Source organism: Phodopus roborovskii, unplaced genomic scaffold (assembly GCF_943737965.1).
Source record: "Phodopus roborovskii unplaced genomic scaffold, PHOROB, whole genome shotgun sequence".
In the NCBI taxonomy this organism is placed as follows: Eukaryota; Metazoa; Chordata; class Mammalia; order Rodentia; family Cricetidae; genus Phodopus; species Phodopus roborovskii.
The window spans coordinates 5228593-5246692 of NW_026126639.1; the positions used below are offsets into that span (position 1 = coordinate 5228593).

The 18100-nt window shown below is 43.0% G+C and overlaps 1 protein-coding gene across 1 annotated transcript; it reads left to right on the forward strand.

Annotated features, from left to right (window-relative positions):
• The first annotated feature begins 164 nt into the window (after positions 1-164).
• Fgfr1op2 (FGFR1 oncogene partner 2) lies at positions 165-17976 on the forward strand. The gene is made up of 7 exons (XM_051173319.1): positions 165-348; positions 6892-7028; positions 7814-7931; positions 9080-9222; positions 11997-12110; positions 14046-14159; positions 15984-17976. The coding sequence occupies exons 2-7, from the start codon at positions 6894-6896 to the stop codon at positions 16119-16121; spliced, it is 762 nt and encodes a 253-aa protein (XP_051029276.1). The 5' UTR covers positions 165-348; positions 6892-6893; the 3' UTR covers positions 16122-17976.
• The last annotated feature ends 124 nt before the right edge of the window (positions 17977-18100 follow it).

Below are 18100 nucleotides of genomic sequence, written 5' to 3' on the forward strand. Positions count from 1 at the left end.
AGCAACTGCGCGGGAGGGGCGTGTCCCCGCGGCAGTCTCGCGAGGCTCGTCGCTCCGCGGCTGCCGGTAGCGGAGGTTCCGGGCCGGGCCGGGATGGGGCCGAGGCGCGCGGGCTGCCGGTGCGAGGCGCCGCTGTCTGTGCCGCGCTGCGCGTCCTGTCGCTGAGAGGGCGCGGACCCTGCGCGTGGGCGCCCGGGTGCCGCGGGCCCTCGGCGCTGAAGCCGAGCGAGCCGCCGCACGCGCGTGGGCGAGTCCTCCCCGTGCCCGAGCTCCCGCCGGGAACCGAGGTGCGGGAGTCCCGGGGAAGCCCCGAGCCCTCCCGCGGTGAGCACCGGACTCCACTTCCGGGTTCGTCTTCCTCCGTGGGCGGTGGCGGGAGGGGCTCGTCGCCGCTTGCTGTCCCGCTCCCAGGGCGCGCGGCCCCGGCTTCCAGAGCCCCGCAGGCCGCCCGGCCTTGACGCTCCGGGACTGCATGCTTTCCCGCTGCCGCCGTCCGTCCATCCACCCGTGCCCGGCGGCTGGGTGACTCCCCGGACGAGCCTCGCATTTCCGCCTCTGCGCGCCCGGCTTATCTGCCGGGATACTTTGCTCTTCCTGCCGCTTCACCGTCTGTCAAAACTCACTTCGTACTTGGTTCTTTCCAGACTCCCGCGAGAGACATTGGTAATCAATACAGTGAGCTCCCGGGGCCCTGGGCATAATAGCTCTGCAGTGCTTATTAGGATGCATTATTTGTCCAATTACTTGTCTCTCCTGCCAGCCTGAACTTGAGTCTGGAATCATGTCCTATTCATCCTTTAAAACAAAAGCTAGTTCCGCGTTGGCACATAGCAGGCATTGTTTATACATACACATATACGTATTTAGGATGCAGCCGTTCCAAAGAATCTGCTATAAAATTCCTCGGGCCCTTAAAAAATCGGGATATTAAAACCGAAAGGGATTTTTCCATTTTAGGTAAATGCCCTTAACCTGTTTCTAATATGAGCAGCCCTGTATTCCTAACATGTACGGTGGAGATTGTGCATAACGGCAAATGCATGTGTATGCTCACACACCTCATGACACCTCATACATTCCGGTGATTTTATATTTGACAAGTAGGGCTTTATGTGATACAAATGTCTCTTGTCAGTGCTCAGCATGTATGCATTCGCACAGATCCCAGTTAATAAATGGTTTAGGTAGGTTGCTTGTTTGGGGGGTTGTTATTGTGAACACACACACACACACAGCAGCCACAGTTGTAGGGAGCATGTGAGTTGGTTTTGATTCGCCAGTGCTCTTTTCAAACTTTTTTTTTCCCATCTTCAGGAATGGATTGTCTTCATAAACCTCCAATACATTCATATTCATGGGGTAGACATTATCTGTCCATTCAGACAGTGTATAAGTCTGCAGTATTCTCACACACACACACACACACACACACACACACACACACACACACACACGGTTTCTCTGATTGATTTGGAGCTTGTCCTGGAGCTTGTCCTGGAACTCGATCTGTAGATGATGATGGCCTCCAACTCACATATCTGCCTGCCTCTGCCTCCCTAGTGCTGGGATTAAAGGTGTGTACCACCACACTGGCTCTTAAAATATTTCTCTGAAAGACTTGAAACAAATTTTTACTTTGCTATCCATGTGCCAGCTAATGTAATATCTAACTACTAACCTAAGAGGTACCTGCCTGAGCAATAACATTTAAAACCAACATCTGTCTCATGTCATACCATGTTTGTGTATCTCTATAAACAAATCAGTTGATTTGTTTATAAAAGAAGCAAGAGTTACTTGAATTTCTTTAGATTTTGCTTAACTAAAAGCTGAAAGTAAATATCTGGCAATTGCTGTTGTCGGTAGGTGGTGGTTTCTCTTGAGTCACTATCGGGATGTTCTAGACCATCTGTCAGACTCTGACTGCAAATGTCTTAGTGGTGGAGTGGGTGAAGATGTGGCTAACACAGGAAGCAGCCCTTGTTTCCTGAAAGCATACCCCTGTAATGGGAGTGCCCCCGCCCCCTACACAGCAACTTAAATGTATTATGACTAGTTAAGACAAGCACTGAGAAAATAGGCAGGTAAATTTGAAACTATTCCTTTTTTATTTTTTAAGATTTGTAACAGAATGAAAAACACTATCCCATGTTACTTACTAGCCAAAAAGGGAGAGAAAGTACCTTCCAAAAAGGACAGGAGGGCAAAGCAAATTCATATTATAAAATAGTTTTAATTTGAGGTTTTGCAGACAGGAAGTGAGTACACAGATTTTCAGAAGCTGTGTCACTGTTTTTCTGAAATGTTAATAAAATTGGGTGTTGTGTGTTTATAATTTTTTATAATTATAAAAATTATAATTTTTTATAATTTCTAAAATGTGAAAGTGTAATTCACTTCCTTAGTCTTTGTGCAGCCTGGGGAACATTTTTAAAGTAATTTCTTTTTTAAAGCACACCATATTTGCTTAATTTAATAAAATGATTGCTAGATTTGTGTAGTTATGTGAAAAGATATCTAAAATTTTGTTTTTTAATTGTTCTTTATGTGCATTCCCCTGGCTGACTTGAGAAGTTAGACCCTGCATTTTATGGAGTTGGGTAATTTGTTCTCCCACCTCAGGGTGCTGAGACAGTTTTTACATAGCAGAAAGCAAACTGGGCCCTCGGTCCAGCTTGGCTGTGGAGGCCCAGTCCAGTCCTGGTCCTACCTGGCTGCCACTCAGCTCCTGCATTTGCAATCCTCGAGTCTCTTTAACACTTGTCCCGTTGTCTGAATGGCAAGGTACGGTGCTGTTCTTCAGGTCCAGGGAGCTGCCATATTGAATTAACCCTGACAACCCACCCACCCTAACAACCTGAGTTTGAGCCCTGAGCCCATATGGTAGGGGGAGAGAGCCTATTCCAAGTTGTGCTACCTAGCAATTTGAGTATGCTGTGATGGACATCACCGTTTTATTTAAATTTCTTTACTGATAGTAAACATCTTTCCATGTGCTTCCTTTCCCCCATCGTACATCTTTTAGGGTAAGTACTAGAGGCTTTTGGCCATTTTTAACATTAGACTTGTTCTTGCTGTGAGTGCTTCATCAGAAGTACAGCTTGGAACATCCTTCCTCAAGCCTAGCCAAACTGTCTTGGCTTTCTGATAGACCTGGTTTATCAGCAGCTTTTTATGTTTGATGCTTTTGGTATCTTGCCTAAAAACTGTCTCCAGATTACAGAGATTTTCTTTGCTCCTTTTTCCCCCTTATACTACTACCATTTTTCATTTTATATTAAAATTTGTGTTCCATTTTGAGAAAAGCTTTCTATAAAAAAATCAAGTGAGAATTGTGTTAAGATTACTTTTTGTCCTATAGGTGTTTAGTTCTTCCAATACCATTTGTTGAAAAAAATGCTGACCTTTTCAAAAAAAAAAAAAAAGGTGTACACATGTGTGGGTTGCCCTTGACAACCAGAGGAGCCCCAGATTGATGCTGGAGTTCGTGACACTTGTAACGGCAAGGATGCCGTGTCTGCACTGTTGTCCTCATGGCTGAGCAGCCAGCACCGTTCCCACTCAGCCATCTTCTTTGGCTTGCCTTTGCACCTTGCTGTTTTGTCTGCTGACTGTAGCCCAAGCTGGCCTTGAACTCACTATGTGTTCATACTGGCAGTGATCCTCCTGGCTCAGCCTTCTCAATGCTTGGATTGCAGGAGTTTGAGCACCACACTCAGCAGCCCCCTTTGCACATCCAGAGATAAATTGGTCACCTTCCCGGGGGCCTACTTCTGGGTCTCTGTTTTGTCTCACCTGATCAGAGCCGTCTTGTTGCTGTGCTTTACTATGTAAAGCGAGTCTTTGCGAGATGGTTTCAGTGGTTCTAGTTTTCTTGCTTTCTGTAGGAGTTAATTATAAAATCAGCTTGTCATTTCTAGCTGCAGTAGACTGAAAACCTTTTGTTAGATATGGCTTTCTTTTCTGTTAGCATTTGTAGTTCCCAGCATATAGATTCTATATATATATTTTGATTATGCCTGAGAATTTCATTTATCTATTATAATATATATAATTATAAATGTAGCTATTTTAAATAGTTCTAGGACCATTATTAGACACTCATCTCTTCTTGTGATGCTTTGTCACTGGTGGGTTTTGAGGAATTAATACATTTAATATGTATTATATAATTTTTTATGGATTAACAAATTTAATATATGTTATAATTTTTATATATGTAATTCTGTTTCCACATTGTCGTTTCTATCTTAACAAAAGAACAGTACTTGAACTTATATCATGTGGACATGCTAAAATCATAGGTTGTAGGAATTTTACATGTTATATTTTTAGCCTTTGAAAATTTCATAGATGTGTTTTGATTATATTCACTCCAACTCCTCCCAGATCTTCCCCACCTCCCTGGCCGCCCAAGTTCTCTCTGTGTATCTCACTTGACTCCTGTCTCCTTGAGAGAAGTTGGTTCTGTGCTTTGGGATTTTCAGTGTAGCAACATGGACTACAGACTAGAGTTTTCTTGTGTGTCCTAGTTGATGTCCCCGTCCTTATTGCTGGAGTAATTCAGCATCCTTACCTTGTTATAACTTTAGTGAGGAAAGTATTTACTCTTTATACTATAGTCATGAGAAATTTTACTCTGGTTTATTTTGTTTTTCTCATATTCCTTTTACATGGTTTTGGTGTCAGAGTATAATGTTAAGATCTTTTCAATGCTGGGGCTGGAGAGATGGCTCAGCCGTTAAAGGCTAGGCTCACAACCAGAAATATAAGTGCTGAATTGCTTTATGAATCTATAAGTTTTTTTTCTTCTCTTTCCTTTTATTATGTATGGGTTTGTTTGTTATAGATGGGGCTCTCTGTAGACCAGGCTGGCCTGAAGCTCATAGGGCTCCATCTGCTTCTGTTCTGAAGTGCTGAGATTACAGGTGTGGACCACCATGCCTCACCATGCAAGGATCTAATTGCCTTAAGGAGATTGTATAACCCTGTCTGTTTTGCTTTGTTTTCTGAGATAGGGCCTATTTTGGCCTGCTCCAGTGCCATGCCTAGTGCCATGGGTTCATAAAAGGGTGTCATGCCCTGGAACTGGAGTTGGGAACGGTTGTGAGCCACCCACGGTGCTCACTCCAGGAGCAGCACCGACTGCTGAGACATGCCTCAGCCCCCTTGTATTTTAGGACTTGCCACTGAAGCTCTCTCGGTGTGGAGCCTTTTGTGCCGGATATTTTTGACTCCCATTTCCTTACTATTTAAACTTGTTAGAAAATAGCTCTGGAAATGTGTTTATGTAACTGGTGGCTATAATGGTATATAGGTCTATTACTAGTTATTCCTCCTTCTTGCATGACTTTATGCCATTTGTGGGTTTTGAGGAACTAATGTTGTCTTACGAAGGAAACTTTTAATTGGGGTGGCTCACTTACAGTTTCAGAAGCTCAGTCCATTATCATCCTGTCAGGGAGCATGGCAGCGTGCAGGCAGACGCGGTGCTGAGCTGACAGTCCTTACGTTTTGACTCAGAGGCAACAGTAAGATGACTGACTGTCACCCGGAGAGGAACTTGAGCAGGAGACCTCAAAGCCCGCCCCCAACACACTTCCTCCAGCAAGGCCACACCTCCTAATAGTACCCCTCCCTTTGGGGGCCGTTTTCTTTGAAACTACCCCAGCTGTGTTTACTGTAATTACCTGGTCCGTGTGTCTGAGGCGCATCATTGTGTTCACTTGTTTAGGTTGGAGTATGGCTGTGTGGTGGTTCCTCTTGGTCTTTAAGGGGGTGGGAGCTGACACAGACTGGGACCAGGTTGGACACCCCTCCTTGACGCCCCTGCCTCGCTCTTGGGTCCTGGGACTGCTGTTATGGGCCACCCCAGCTCTTCATTAGTTCTCTGATTGTTCAGTCTCTCTTGTATCTCTCTACCCCCACCCCCACATCACACCCTCTTTGCTTTAAAGAACCCACCTTTTAGTTTTACTGTGTTTACTTTCTCTACCTTTTATTTACTTGGGCTTTATTCTGCTCTTCTCCTACTTTCTCGAGGTTGGGACTTGGATGATTGATTTTAGATCTTAGACTTTAATACATACATTTTATGTTATGCTATAATTTATCTTAACGATTTCACTGAATTCTTTAAGGTTTCTGTTTCACTCTTTTTAGGGTCTCACTGTGTAGTCTGGCTGCCCTGTAACTCATTGTGTAGACCACGCCGGCCTCGAACTCACAGAGATCCTCCAGCTTTGCTGAATTCCATATCCAGCATTGCTTACATTTCTCTCTCCTTTTTTTTTTTTTTTTTTTTTTTTTTTTTTGAACCTGTTATGGTGAAGGACCCTGTTTTTTTCAGTCTTCTGTTTTGCTTTGGAGATGGGCACAGCCGTCAGTCAGCCTCCACTGTGAGAACACGGTGTGGGTGCCAGGTTATGCCTCTCAGTACATTGCTGGGAGTCTTGCTCACCCCCACCCTGCACGGGCAGGCTTGCCCTCTTTGTCATGGAGCACCACGCAGCAGACGTCCAGCTGTTCTGTTAGTGCTGCTGCAGCCGAAAACCTACTGCCTCTGTTCGTGTTCAGCTGCCTCATCACCCCCACGGCTAGTGGTGTTCTCTGTGGAAACTGCAGAATTGAGATGATAATGTCACTTTACATAAGACGCAGTAGCTCAGCCAGGAGGAGGTTGAGACTTTGATAGAGCGAGGAGGACAGGAAGAGTTTTTACCAGCAGATTTGCGTTTGAGCTCAGAGTATCCCAACAGCCAGAACATGATATTGCTAACCACCTTTCTCTCTAAATAATGAACCAGTCTTAGGTGAAGCTTGAGAAGGATATCTGTGAAGATGTGGAACTGAGGTGACTAAGCCCTGGTTTTGATTTGTTTGCTCCTTTAGAAATGAGCTGCACGATTGAGAAGGCGCTTGCTGATGCCAAAGCCCTTGTGGAGAGGCTGAGGGACCATGACGACGCAGCAGAGTCTCTCATCGAGCAGACCACTGCCCTCAGCAAGCGAGTGGAGGCAATGAAGCAGGTTTGCCTTTCCTTGCTCACTTCATGTAACAACCTTCCCTGTGTGTGTTAATGCTTCAGTCATAGGCATCCAGTAAGAATGCCTCCAGAAAAATGAATAATTCTAAAGTTAGATTCCTCCTTTTTAAAAAATTCAAAATCCATCCAGCTGTTGTGATGCACGCCTTTAATCCCAGCATTTTGGAGGCAGAAGAAGGAGGATCTCTTGTGAGTTTGAGGCCAGCCTGGTCTACAGAATGAGGTACAGGACAGCCAGAGCTACATAATAGACAGACTTCATCTCAAACTCGCCCCCGCCGCCCCTTGGGGTGCTAGGGATGGAACCTGGGGCCTTGCTCGTGCTAAGCAAACTCTACACCCTTCAGGGTGTTTCTAGCTTCCCACCCTCTCAACCCTGGAAGCACTGGGCTTCCCTCCCAGTGGATTTGCCTGCTGTAGCCCTGTAGACACTTCATGTGAGTAGGGCATGAGATATGTGGCTTTTGTGATTGGCCTTCCCATGTTTTAAAACTTTTTTTTTTTTTCTTTTATTCATTGCCCAGTAACACTGTACTACAAGGGGACACAGCATGTCCTGTTTCTCTTCTCCTAGGTGGGTAGGGGAGGGGTACTCGAACTCTTCTCTTTTCTTGTTAGGTACTATGGACATTTTCTTTTCCTTGGGAAGGAATGTTGGGTCATGTAATGCCTCTGTTTTACTCTTGGAGGGTCTGCTCGTATTCATATAGCAGGTATAAATTGGCAAATGTTGACTTCCTATATATTGTCTTTTAATGTTTTCGTTAGTATCAGGAAGAAATCCAAGAACTTAATGAAGTTGCAAGACATCGGCCAAGGTCCACACTAGTTATGGGAATCCAGCAAGAAAACAGACAGATCAGAGAATTGCAACAAGAGAACAAAGGCAAGAGTCATTGTCAGGACAAAGACCTTTAGTCTTCCTTTGTGGCACCCGTTTGGGGCTAATGAGTCACAAATCAGAGAGGGGCTGGGGACGTGGCTTTGGTTAAGAGCACAGTTCCCTTCCCAACACCCATCAGGCAGCTGCTGCTGCCCGTAATTCCATCTCCTCAGGGTCTGACCCTCTGCTGGAGCACCAGGCACATATGTGGTACAGACACACATGCATGTACTCACTCACACACACACACACAAAGTAAAGTATCCTTTTTAAAATGGGGATATAGTCAACCAAAGTTCCTTTTTAATATTTACTCTCATTTTCTGGTCTGTGTGACTGGGCAGTACTCACTGCTCTTTATCCAGCCTTCTCTGTGGGGTCTGCCCTGCTGGCCATCTTCTTGGCTGCTTCAGCATCTGGTTTGCACTGTTCCTGTTCCCTGTGAAGGAACTGAACTCCACTCCTTCCTGTGTCCCAGTGCGGCTACTCATAATCTCTGCTGCACTTAGACACTTTGACTCCATCCTTCAACACAGTCATTATTCTGAACTCCCCAGAATAAATAGCATCATGATGCCCTTGCTGAACATGTTGTGTTCGTTTCCTTGTACAAGGCCCTTCAGACAGTTCCTGGCCTCCTTCCTCTTCTCACAGCCCTGCTCCCCACACTGTTTGCCCTGCCATGGCATCAGTCTCCTTCAGGGTTGACATAAGAGCTCAGGTTCATTGCAGTGCTGAATCTTACGGAGCTGTTCCCAGTCCAGCCTCATAGCTCTGAAATGCCTTTGAAAAGTAAGTTTTAAATGAACACTTTAAAAAGCTATTGAGAGATGTCTCGGCAGATCAGGGGCACTTGCCACCAAGTCTGACAGCCTGCATTCCATCCTGGGAACCCCTGGTAGAAGGCAAAGGTCAATTGCAAATTGTCCTCTGACCTTTGCATGTGCCATGGCATGTGTACACACACACACACACACACACCCCATACGCCACACACAAATACACACACAGACACACACACACACAACTATTTCAGTAAAAAGTGGGGGGCTTCTTCGCTGCATGGTTTCTTTTGTCAGTATTTTGACAAATATTACGTGGAAGAGCATGAACTCGGCTCCTTTAATGACACACGTTGTTGTTGTTGGTAGAACTGCGCACATCCTTGGAAGAACACCAGTCTGCCTTGGAGCTGATAATGAGCAAGTATCGAGAGCAGATGTTCAGGTTGCTGATGGCGAGCAAAAGAGACGACCCAGGTATAATAATGAAGTTAAAAGAGCAACACTCAAAGGTAATCAGTCCAGTCTACAAATTTGACTTGAAATGAAAATTGGGGGCCATTGGTTAACCTGTGTTCTCAGTTTTTAAACAATGAAAATAATCTTCTAAAATTGATGTAATATGAAATATAACCCACCCCCTTTTTGGGGGGGGGTGTTTTGTTTTCTGTTTTTTGACAGTGTTTCCCTGTGTAGCCCAGGCTGCTGTCCTGGAACTCACTGTGTAGCCACGGCTGGCCTTGAGCTCTTGATCTTTCTGCCTCTGCCTCCTGAGTGCTGGGACTAATGGCATGTGCCGCCACACCCGGAAACACCTCACTTCCCTTGTTGTCACCTCCCTGTCCCCCATTTCTTGTTATACACTGTTTTCCCTTAGCTTACGCTTCTAACTCCCATTACTCCTTAGTAACAGGGCCTCACTGTGCAGACCAGGCTAGCCTCAAATTCACAGAGATCCACCTGTCTCTGCCTCCCTATTGGTGTCCTTAGTAACTCTAAAATGGTGTGTGTGTGTGTTCAGTAATAAACTATTATAAAAATAAAGGTACGTTCAGTTTAAAATTATTTTGTGAGATTCTCTGCTTTTAAATAGATTTTTTCCAGTAAATTTGTGTAATGCTACCTGTTACACAAACAGAAAATGGAAACTTAGAGCTTGTGAGCTGCTGAGTGTAGATGTTTTCCTGAAGAGCCCAGTATGGATGGGGACGACTCATTTTCATGGAAAGTGCTGGGGTTGGGGACATTGCATGCAGTTGACACGTGTAGGAGCAAAGATGAAGGGTTAGCGTGTTTTTCAGTCAGTTTGAATTGGGGCCATTAGGGACAGTTGTCAAGACAAGCGGAATAGTTGTTGCTATTTACATTAAACTGAATTTTAACTGCCAGTGGGAAGTAAAAATATTAAACTACATTGGATGACTGGCTTTGAATAATGGTGAAATAAACTACTTGCAACTAACACTGTTTAAGAAAAAGTGGTAGTTATAAGACACATATATTTCTCAATTATTGACACATATTTTGGATTCTTTAAAATATTTTTCCCACGTTGGTGTCTATAGTATTTTTTAATTATTCCATCAGAACTAAATAACTAATGGTATTCTTTGAGTGACAGTTATACATATTAGGGACTATAATAGCTACCTCTTATGTCAGTAAGAGAATAAAGACTTGGTTACAGAATATTTCAGTGTATATCAAGCCAAGTGCCGTGACGTAGCTCTCTAATCCCCGTACCTGTGAGATAGAAGGAAAACGATCCAGCCAGGTTCTAGGCCAGCCTGGTGACATGAAATCTGTTTCAATTCTACCGTCCCTCTCCAAAAAATAAGTAAATGTGTAACTAAGAGGGTTATTTTTTTTTTAAGTATAAGAATAGAAATTCCAAAAGGTCCTCTTGTTTTACAATTTGAAAAACAAAATTTTGAAGTTTTGAAAAAGTGAATACCACCCAAAAATAAAGTGCGTAGAGTAAGATCTGTTAGCCCCATATAGGATAGCAGTGAGATCTGTTAGCTCCATATAGCATACAGTGAGTGAGCTCTGTTAGCCCATATAGCATACAGTGAGTGAGCTCTGTTAGCCCATATAGTGTAGCAGTGAGTGAGCTCTGTTAGCTCATATAGTGTAGCAGTGAGTGAGCTCTGTTAGCTCATATAGTGTAGCAGTGAGTGAGCTCTGTTAGCTCATATAGTGTAGCAGTGAGTGAGCTCTGTTAGCTCATATAGTGTAGCAGTGAGTGAGCTCTGTTAGCTCATATAGTGTAGCGGTGACCATGGCAGAGCAGATGTTCTCTAAAGCACACAAGGAGGTAGAGGCAGAGCTCCCTGGTAGAGCATGTGCTGAGTGTACCTGTGGCTCTGGGCTCAGCCCCCCCCCATAAACAAACCCACTGGGTGTACCGTCCTCACTGCTATCCAGTTGAAAAGTTAAGCACTTCCTAAATAGCCTAAATAGCTTCTGTTAACGTTGTGTAGATTGAGTTCATCCAAGTGCTGATCCTTGCCTTCCATAAAGTGACTGTTCAGTTATTTGCTATTAATTCTAACTAATTAATACATATTAATGTTTGTGGTTTTGATTTTTCCCAAAAAGGAGATGCTTTGACTAAGTAAATCAAACATTTATTAACATCCTACATTGGATTAGTTGCTAGGGGCAAGAACAAGATTAATGAAGGAATATGTCACATTGCTGTTAAGCTTGCAATGTAATGGGAGGTACAGAAACAAACATAACTATAATATAAGGTAGGATGAGGTTAAAAACAAGTCATTGCTATAGAACTAGGAAGAGCAGTATTAGTTTCCATAAGCAAAGTCTGAAAGAAGACAGATTATTTGATCCAGTCTTGAATTAACTACAGGAGTGGGGATGCATACACAGAGAAATGAGAAAGTTATGAAGTTGCAGGGCTCTAGACTTGGTTAGGCACCAGAGATCTGATAGCCTAAGCACAGAAATAACCCTGCAGCCCACTAGGGACGCAGTCTGTGTAGCTGCTCTGCTCTTGGCAGCAGTGTCCTGCTTGAGGCCACAGTAATACACAATTTTGCACTCGTCTAGAGCTTTTTGAGTCCATATTTGAAAATCACTAGAAAATGTAATTCAGTTTCATCTAAATATTTACTTTTACATCGTTACTTTAACAGATGCCTTTTTGGAAATCTTAAAAAGACAAACATTCCAACAGTTGGCTAACACGCATGAACTAACACTCATTCAGTGTTTAAATTACGGAAGACTTCCGTATTAACATTATAATGGCTCTGTACTACAGATTGACATGGTGCATCGTAGCAACTGCGAAGGAGTCTTCCTTGATGCATCTCGGCACGTCCTTGAAGCACCTCAGCATGGACTGGAGAGGCCGCACTTGGAAGCAAATCAGAATGTACACTAAATCACACAGTCAACTTTGGGGGGGGGGGGATGAGATGGGGTCCGTTTAAAGAGTTGTTTTATTTTGAATTGCCCTTCCAGATTAGATCAGCAAATAAATGAAATCAAGAAAGAACAGTGTGCTTTTCATGGCGGTGCTGGTGTGTCTAAAATCTTAAGTTTGTCCTTAATGCTCTGTGTGTCATGCACAGGATGGAAGCCATTATAGATGATGTGACAGATTTAGAGATGTTTACCAAACCATCTTTTCTTTTGTTTACTCTTACTAGATGTCTCTGCAGTTTTTGTTGTTATAAAACAGTGCATTTCTTACTCAGGAGGCAGAGGCAGGAAGATCTCTATGAGTCTGAAGCCAGATATGTCTACATCATGAGTTCCAGGCTAAACAGAGCTATGCAGTGAGACCCTGTCTAAAAAAAGAAAAACATATTTTCTTGATAGTAACTTTAGCCTGATATTATAAAAGGCTGGTCCATCAAACTTAAAAATTTTAATTTAGAGTCTTAATTATCTGTAGTTCTTTGAGTTCACAGATAGGAATGCCTTTGCATAGGCAATATATCTGTGCATAGTGATGCTTTCTTGTTGTGTCTTAAGTATTGAAGAGCTGGGCTGTCGCTGCAGAGTAGAATTAGGAAAACCAAGTATTACCTATTGTTAATACATCACTAATCATGATTAATTATTATTGATAATAAGTAAGTAAGACAGACTTGGACATGGAAAGTTAGTGGGACAGGCAGCCCATGGTGACGTGCTGACCTTTGAGCACTAAAAAGAACTGCTCGTGCATGTGAAAGACACAGGTCACTAACTTTTAACATGCTTAGTGTTAATTTCAACTTTACCAGCCTACATCTCTCTTTAAAAATATTAGATGGGGCTGGGGTATAGCTCAGTGATGGAGTGATTGCCTAATGTTCGTTGTTTTTCCCCATCTCTTCCAGTTTAATAGTTATGTGGATTCTTTAAGGTCAGATCATTTTTACAACTATTCAGCTACCTGAAAGACTTGATATTCATTTGGGGATTTTTTTTTTTTCATTGAATTTCAAATGTTATTTTTGTCTTACTATAGTAAGTTCTGTTGCCAGTGAAGAATGATTAATAGAAACTTTGAGAAGATGATTATGTTTAAACCTGTGTCAGTTCTTAAGCCCCTTTGTCTGTCTCCATTACTGAACAGAACTCGTTAAGGTCAGGGAAGGTACCTTAAGAGGAATTATGCTTCTGTTAGGCTTAGTGCCTGACACATGTCATCAAGGAATGAGATAGAATTTGTAAAACTGATAAACATGAGTGTCTATAGCATGTGGAAATTAGCAAAAGAAAAAAATTCGTGTTTTAATATTCCGTAACAATTTGTTCATTTTGCTCAATAATTTTTATTTCACTTCCTGTTCTGGAGGAGGATTCTGCCTAGAAGGACTCTTGGTTCATAGGCATTAATACTATAGAGGAGACTGACCTGTGCAGACTCCAGGAAGAAAACAACTGGTTCTTTACCTTTCCCATCGCTCTGACCATAGTGCATGCAGCTTTGGAAAAGAAAATCTGCTTAATCATTATGATGTGTGAAATGAATAAATATTTTGCTATAGGGTTGAGTTATGTTGCGATCTGTACCCTTAACTATTTTCTGTCATTTTTTATTTTATTTTGGGGGGGGTGTCTCTCAATGTAGTCCCAGCTGTTCTGGAACTCGCTATGTATAGCCCAGGCTGGCCTCAAACTCAAAGAGATCCTCCTGCTCCTTTAACTCTATTCTTAACGCCCAATGTCCACCCAGCTTTGTTATGGTTCCTGTTACAAGACAACATAAGGACACCACACTTGTGTTTTGTGGCAGTGTGGCTCTATCAGAAGAGAGATTGAAAACTAAACCAGTGAAGCCTTTCTCTCATCCCGCGCCTGCCCTTTCTTCCAGGAGCTGCAAGCACACGTTGACCAGATCACCGAGATGGCGGCAGTGATGAGAAAAGCCATTGAAATCGATGAGCAGCAGGGCTGCAAGGAACAGGAGCGAATGTCTCAACTGGAAGTGAGTTTTAAACTTCGGATACGGGACGCTGGTGGGTCTGTGCATCCCTGCAACCACTGGGCCAGAGAGCAGTCTCAATCCTAACACACCCACACTCTTGGAGTAACCCCTGAGGCTGGATGCTGGAGATAGTGTGAAGTAGTCCATTGGGTAGTGGTAAGGCGAGGGTCTGGGGCCATGACACGTGAGTGCATCAGTAGTTGAGAAAGTTTATTTTTAAAACAGGCATGGGGGCGCACACTTTAATCCCAGCACCTGGAAGGCAGAGGCAGACAGATCTCTGAGTTTGAGGCCAGCCTGGTCTACAGTGAGTTCCAGGACAGCCAGGGTTACAGAGGGAAACCTGTCTTGAAAAGAAATTTTAGCTTCGATTCTGTATTGTTTTTGTGTGCATTCTCGCGTGTGTGAATTTCCTTGATTTCATAATTTTTAAAAATTCAGTTCTTTGTGCTAGAGATCATGTAGGAAAATGTTTAAATAATGCCAGGTGTGGTGCTCCTGTAATTCTGTCTCTTGGGAGGCAGAGAAAGAAGGGTCAGAAATTGAAGGTCACCCTCAGCCCCCAGTGAGTTTTAGGCCAGCCAGGACTACATGAGGTCAGAAAGACAAGTGTGGCTAGAGAGCTGGCCCGGGTACCGGTTATGACTCTGCATCCCCAGCTCCTGTGTAAAAGACAGGCAGTAAGCTCCAGGTTCAGTAAGACCCTACCTCTCACAACATGAAGTGGAGTGCGAGAGAGGAAGACTCCTGGAGTTAGCGTTAGCCTCCGCGTGTACACACGGAACACCCAACACCCAAAAGTAAAAAACAAATGCTTTGCTTGAAATCATGATTGGGAAATTTTTTTTTGATGGCCATAGAACCTATTTCTGTCTCTGAGCATCCAGTATGCTCCCATTTGTATAATAGGGGTTTTGTATAATAAGGGTAAGTCAACTTTTTCAGCAAAGGACCAGAAAGTTAAGTCCTTTGATTTTGCAAACTGAACAGGTGATGCTCGGTGTCATTGTGGTTATGCAAAAGCAACCACAAACAAAAGCAGACAGGCAGGACTGTGTTGAGAAAACAAAACCACCCCCGGCCAGGCCACTGAGACCTAGAAAGTGAGGCCGGACCGCTGTAGAGAGCAGGTTATAAGATGACAAAATTGCTTACAATATCAGATAATCATTTACATTTCTTTTTTAGAAATGATGCCTCAGCTATTTTGCTGAGGGAGAAATATAGTAACTACAACTGATGACACTGATGAAATCTGTGTCAAGGTATTATTCATATAAATTTATAACTAGCATGAGTTTATATGGGTGTTGTTCATCTCCAGTCTGTTTGGAGAACAAGCTAATTTCTGCCTGTACCTGTCCCGTCTGCACACATTTAGACTTCCAGCTCAGTGGAGGTTGAATACTGACCCTGTGTCCTTAAAAGCATTTGAAATCTAGTTTTTGCTTTTGAGACAATTTCACTGTGTAGCCCTGGCTGACCTAAAACTTACTATGTACACCAGGCTGGCCTCATACTCATAGAGATCCCCCTGCCTCTGCCTCTGCCTCCCAGCTGCTGAGAGTAAACATGGGGGTCACCACACCAGCCTTGAAATCTGTTTAGAGTCAGGTTGCGAACAGCCTGTCGTGCACAGTACACTTAATCCATTTATGTGATTACAGAGCCTGCTTTTCATGCTACGCCTTCATGCGTACGTTCCTTCTTAGAGGAGGCTTGTACGAATCTTATGGATGGCCAAGTGCTTTCCGTCCTGCATAGGTGGTGTCCTTCCATTTGCTAGGGTGTATGCCATCCTCAGTTTTACTTGTCTCCTTACAGCAAGAAAACAAAGGCCTGAGAGAGATCCTTCAGATAACACGAGAGTCCTTTCTCAACCTTCGAAAGGACGATGCGTCAGAGAGTACATCTTTATCTGCACTAGTGACCAACAGTGACCTGAGTCTGAGGAAGAGCTGAAAGGGCTTCTGTGTGGTCCCAAGGATGAGTGGACATAAAACCCAACTTCAGTCAGCCCGTTTTCCTCTACAGTATGCACAAGTACACTGGCAAAGAGACAGAACAGAAGAGTGTATAATGGTCATAAACTAGATCCCAACACAAAAGACAGGGAGACTGAGCCACTGAGTGAACGGTGAGTGCCCCCCAGTGCCGAGCACTGCGGGTTCAGAAGTGCTGTTGGCTTCATGGATGACACACGGGTCACCCTGAATACCCAATAAACATTTGGAAACCCTAAATTATCCTAGCTTTAAATGTTAAGTTTTGCTGTGGTTTTCTGAATGGAAGACTTGGTTGAAGTCTTATCCTTGCTGCTGAGTATCAGAAGCTTATGTAGCACAAGGCTTCCCATTGCTCGGTCTCTGTGGAAGACGGAGTTTAAAGGCTCTAAGAATGTGTTACTCACCCGAGACAAAAGACGTCTACTTACAGTAGACCCCGTTCCCATGACTTTTAGCTAGCGGATACCCATGACCTGCTTGAGTGTGTGCCATAACATCTCAGGAAGAAAAGAGACAGAGCTTTACTTTCTAAGAAAGAGCCATATATAGATACATTTAGTAGGTTAAACTACTTTGACAGAAAATGTTTTGGTTCTCGGTTAACAATGAAACTGTCCTCTACTTGATGCTTGAGGAGAGGAGACAGCTCACTAGTTAGTGGACAATTGACATATTTAATGTAACAAGATGGGTATGTTCCTCTCTAAGTATATTTGGAATTCCTTTGTTTTTATTTAGGAAATTACTCTTCAGATACTTAAAAAGTAGATGTATATTCCAAAAACAAAGGCCTGGGTCTGAGTCTAAGCTCCATTTGGTTCTTATAATATGTGAGGTTTTCCCTACAACCCGAGACTCACAAAAGGGCAGTGAAGGAACCACAGACATTTTCCTTTGCACTTAAAAACAGTGGTGGCACTCGGGAGGCAGAGGCAGGAGGATCTCTGTGAGTTGAAGGCCAGCTTGGTCAACAGAGTGAGTTCCAGGACAGCCAAAGTGGCGATATAGACAAACCCTGTCTCAAAAAAAACAAACAAACAAACAAAAATATCATATTTATATTACGAAAAGCTTTTGAAGAACACAAAATACAGAAGTGTGCTTTAACACCAGTTGAAGCCTAAATTGTTTATTGTGTAGTGACAGAATAAAAACATAAAAGATTGTGAAATATTATTAAAAATATACTTGTGTCGAATACATATTAAAATTAACATAAATAGAAAGTTATAATTTTGAGTATGAGTATATCATTTGTTAAGTATTATTTTGCATTGTAATTTGACATGCAACTTCATGTATTGGCAAAATTCAAAGGACTTTTCACCTGAATAATTGTCAGACTTGAGTTTGAGGTGAGTGGGGTCACAGAGCTGTTAGGAGAGGGCCAGTGCCCTAGAGGTTAGACAGTTCTCATGCGGAGGCCTTAACATTTTATACATAAGTGAATTTAGTTTTAAGACTTTCTATTGGTTTTTGGAACCTTAAGTTAATGGTACATTTGTTGATGCAGTTTTACCCCAGGCCGGAATTTTAAAAAGAAAGGCTTCACAGTTGAGTCAGAGGCAGTGCATTGAGCAGCTCTATTGTAAAACGTTACTTGAGAAGTAATTATTTTTTTATTAAAAATTATTTATCCTTTATCTTGAATATATTTTAAGGTTGTTGAGTATTGAAATACATTTGCTTTGTTTTTGGCAAGTTTTCCACCCCTACCCCCCCCCCAAAAGAATAACTTTAAGGTTACATCTCAGAGTGTGTGCTATAGAGGAGAGCCCTATTTTATCAATAAAGATGAGTGTTTAAAACTGGGTTGCCTCAGGGTAATCTCAAAACAAAGCTTGCATTTCTTAAAAACAATTTACTTTTGAAGTTTTTTTTTTTTTTTTTTTTTGCAAGAGGGGTGGGTGGTGCTCTGTGTGTACTGTGTATGTT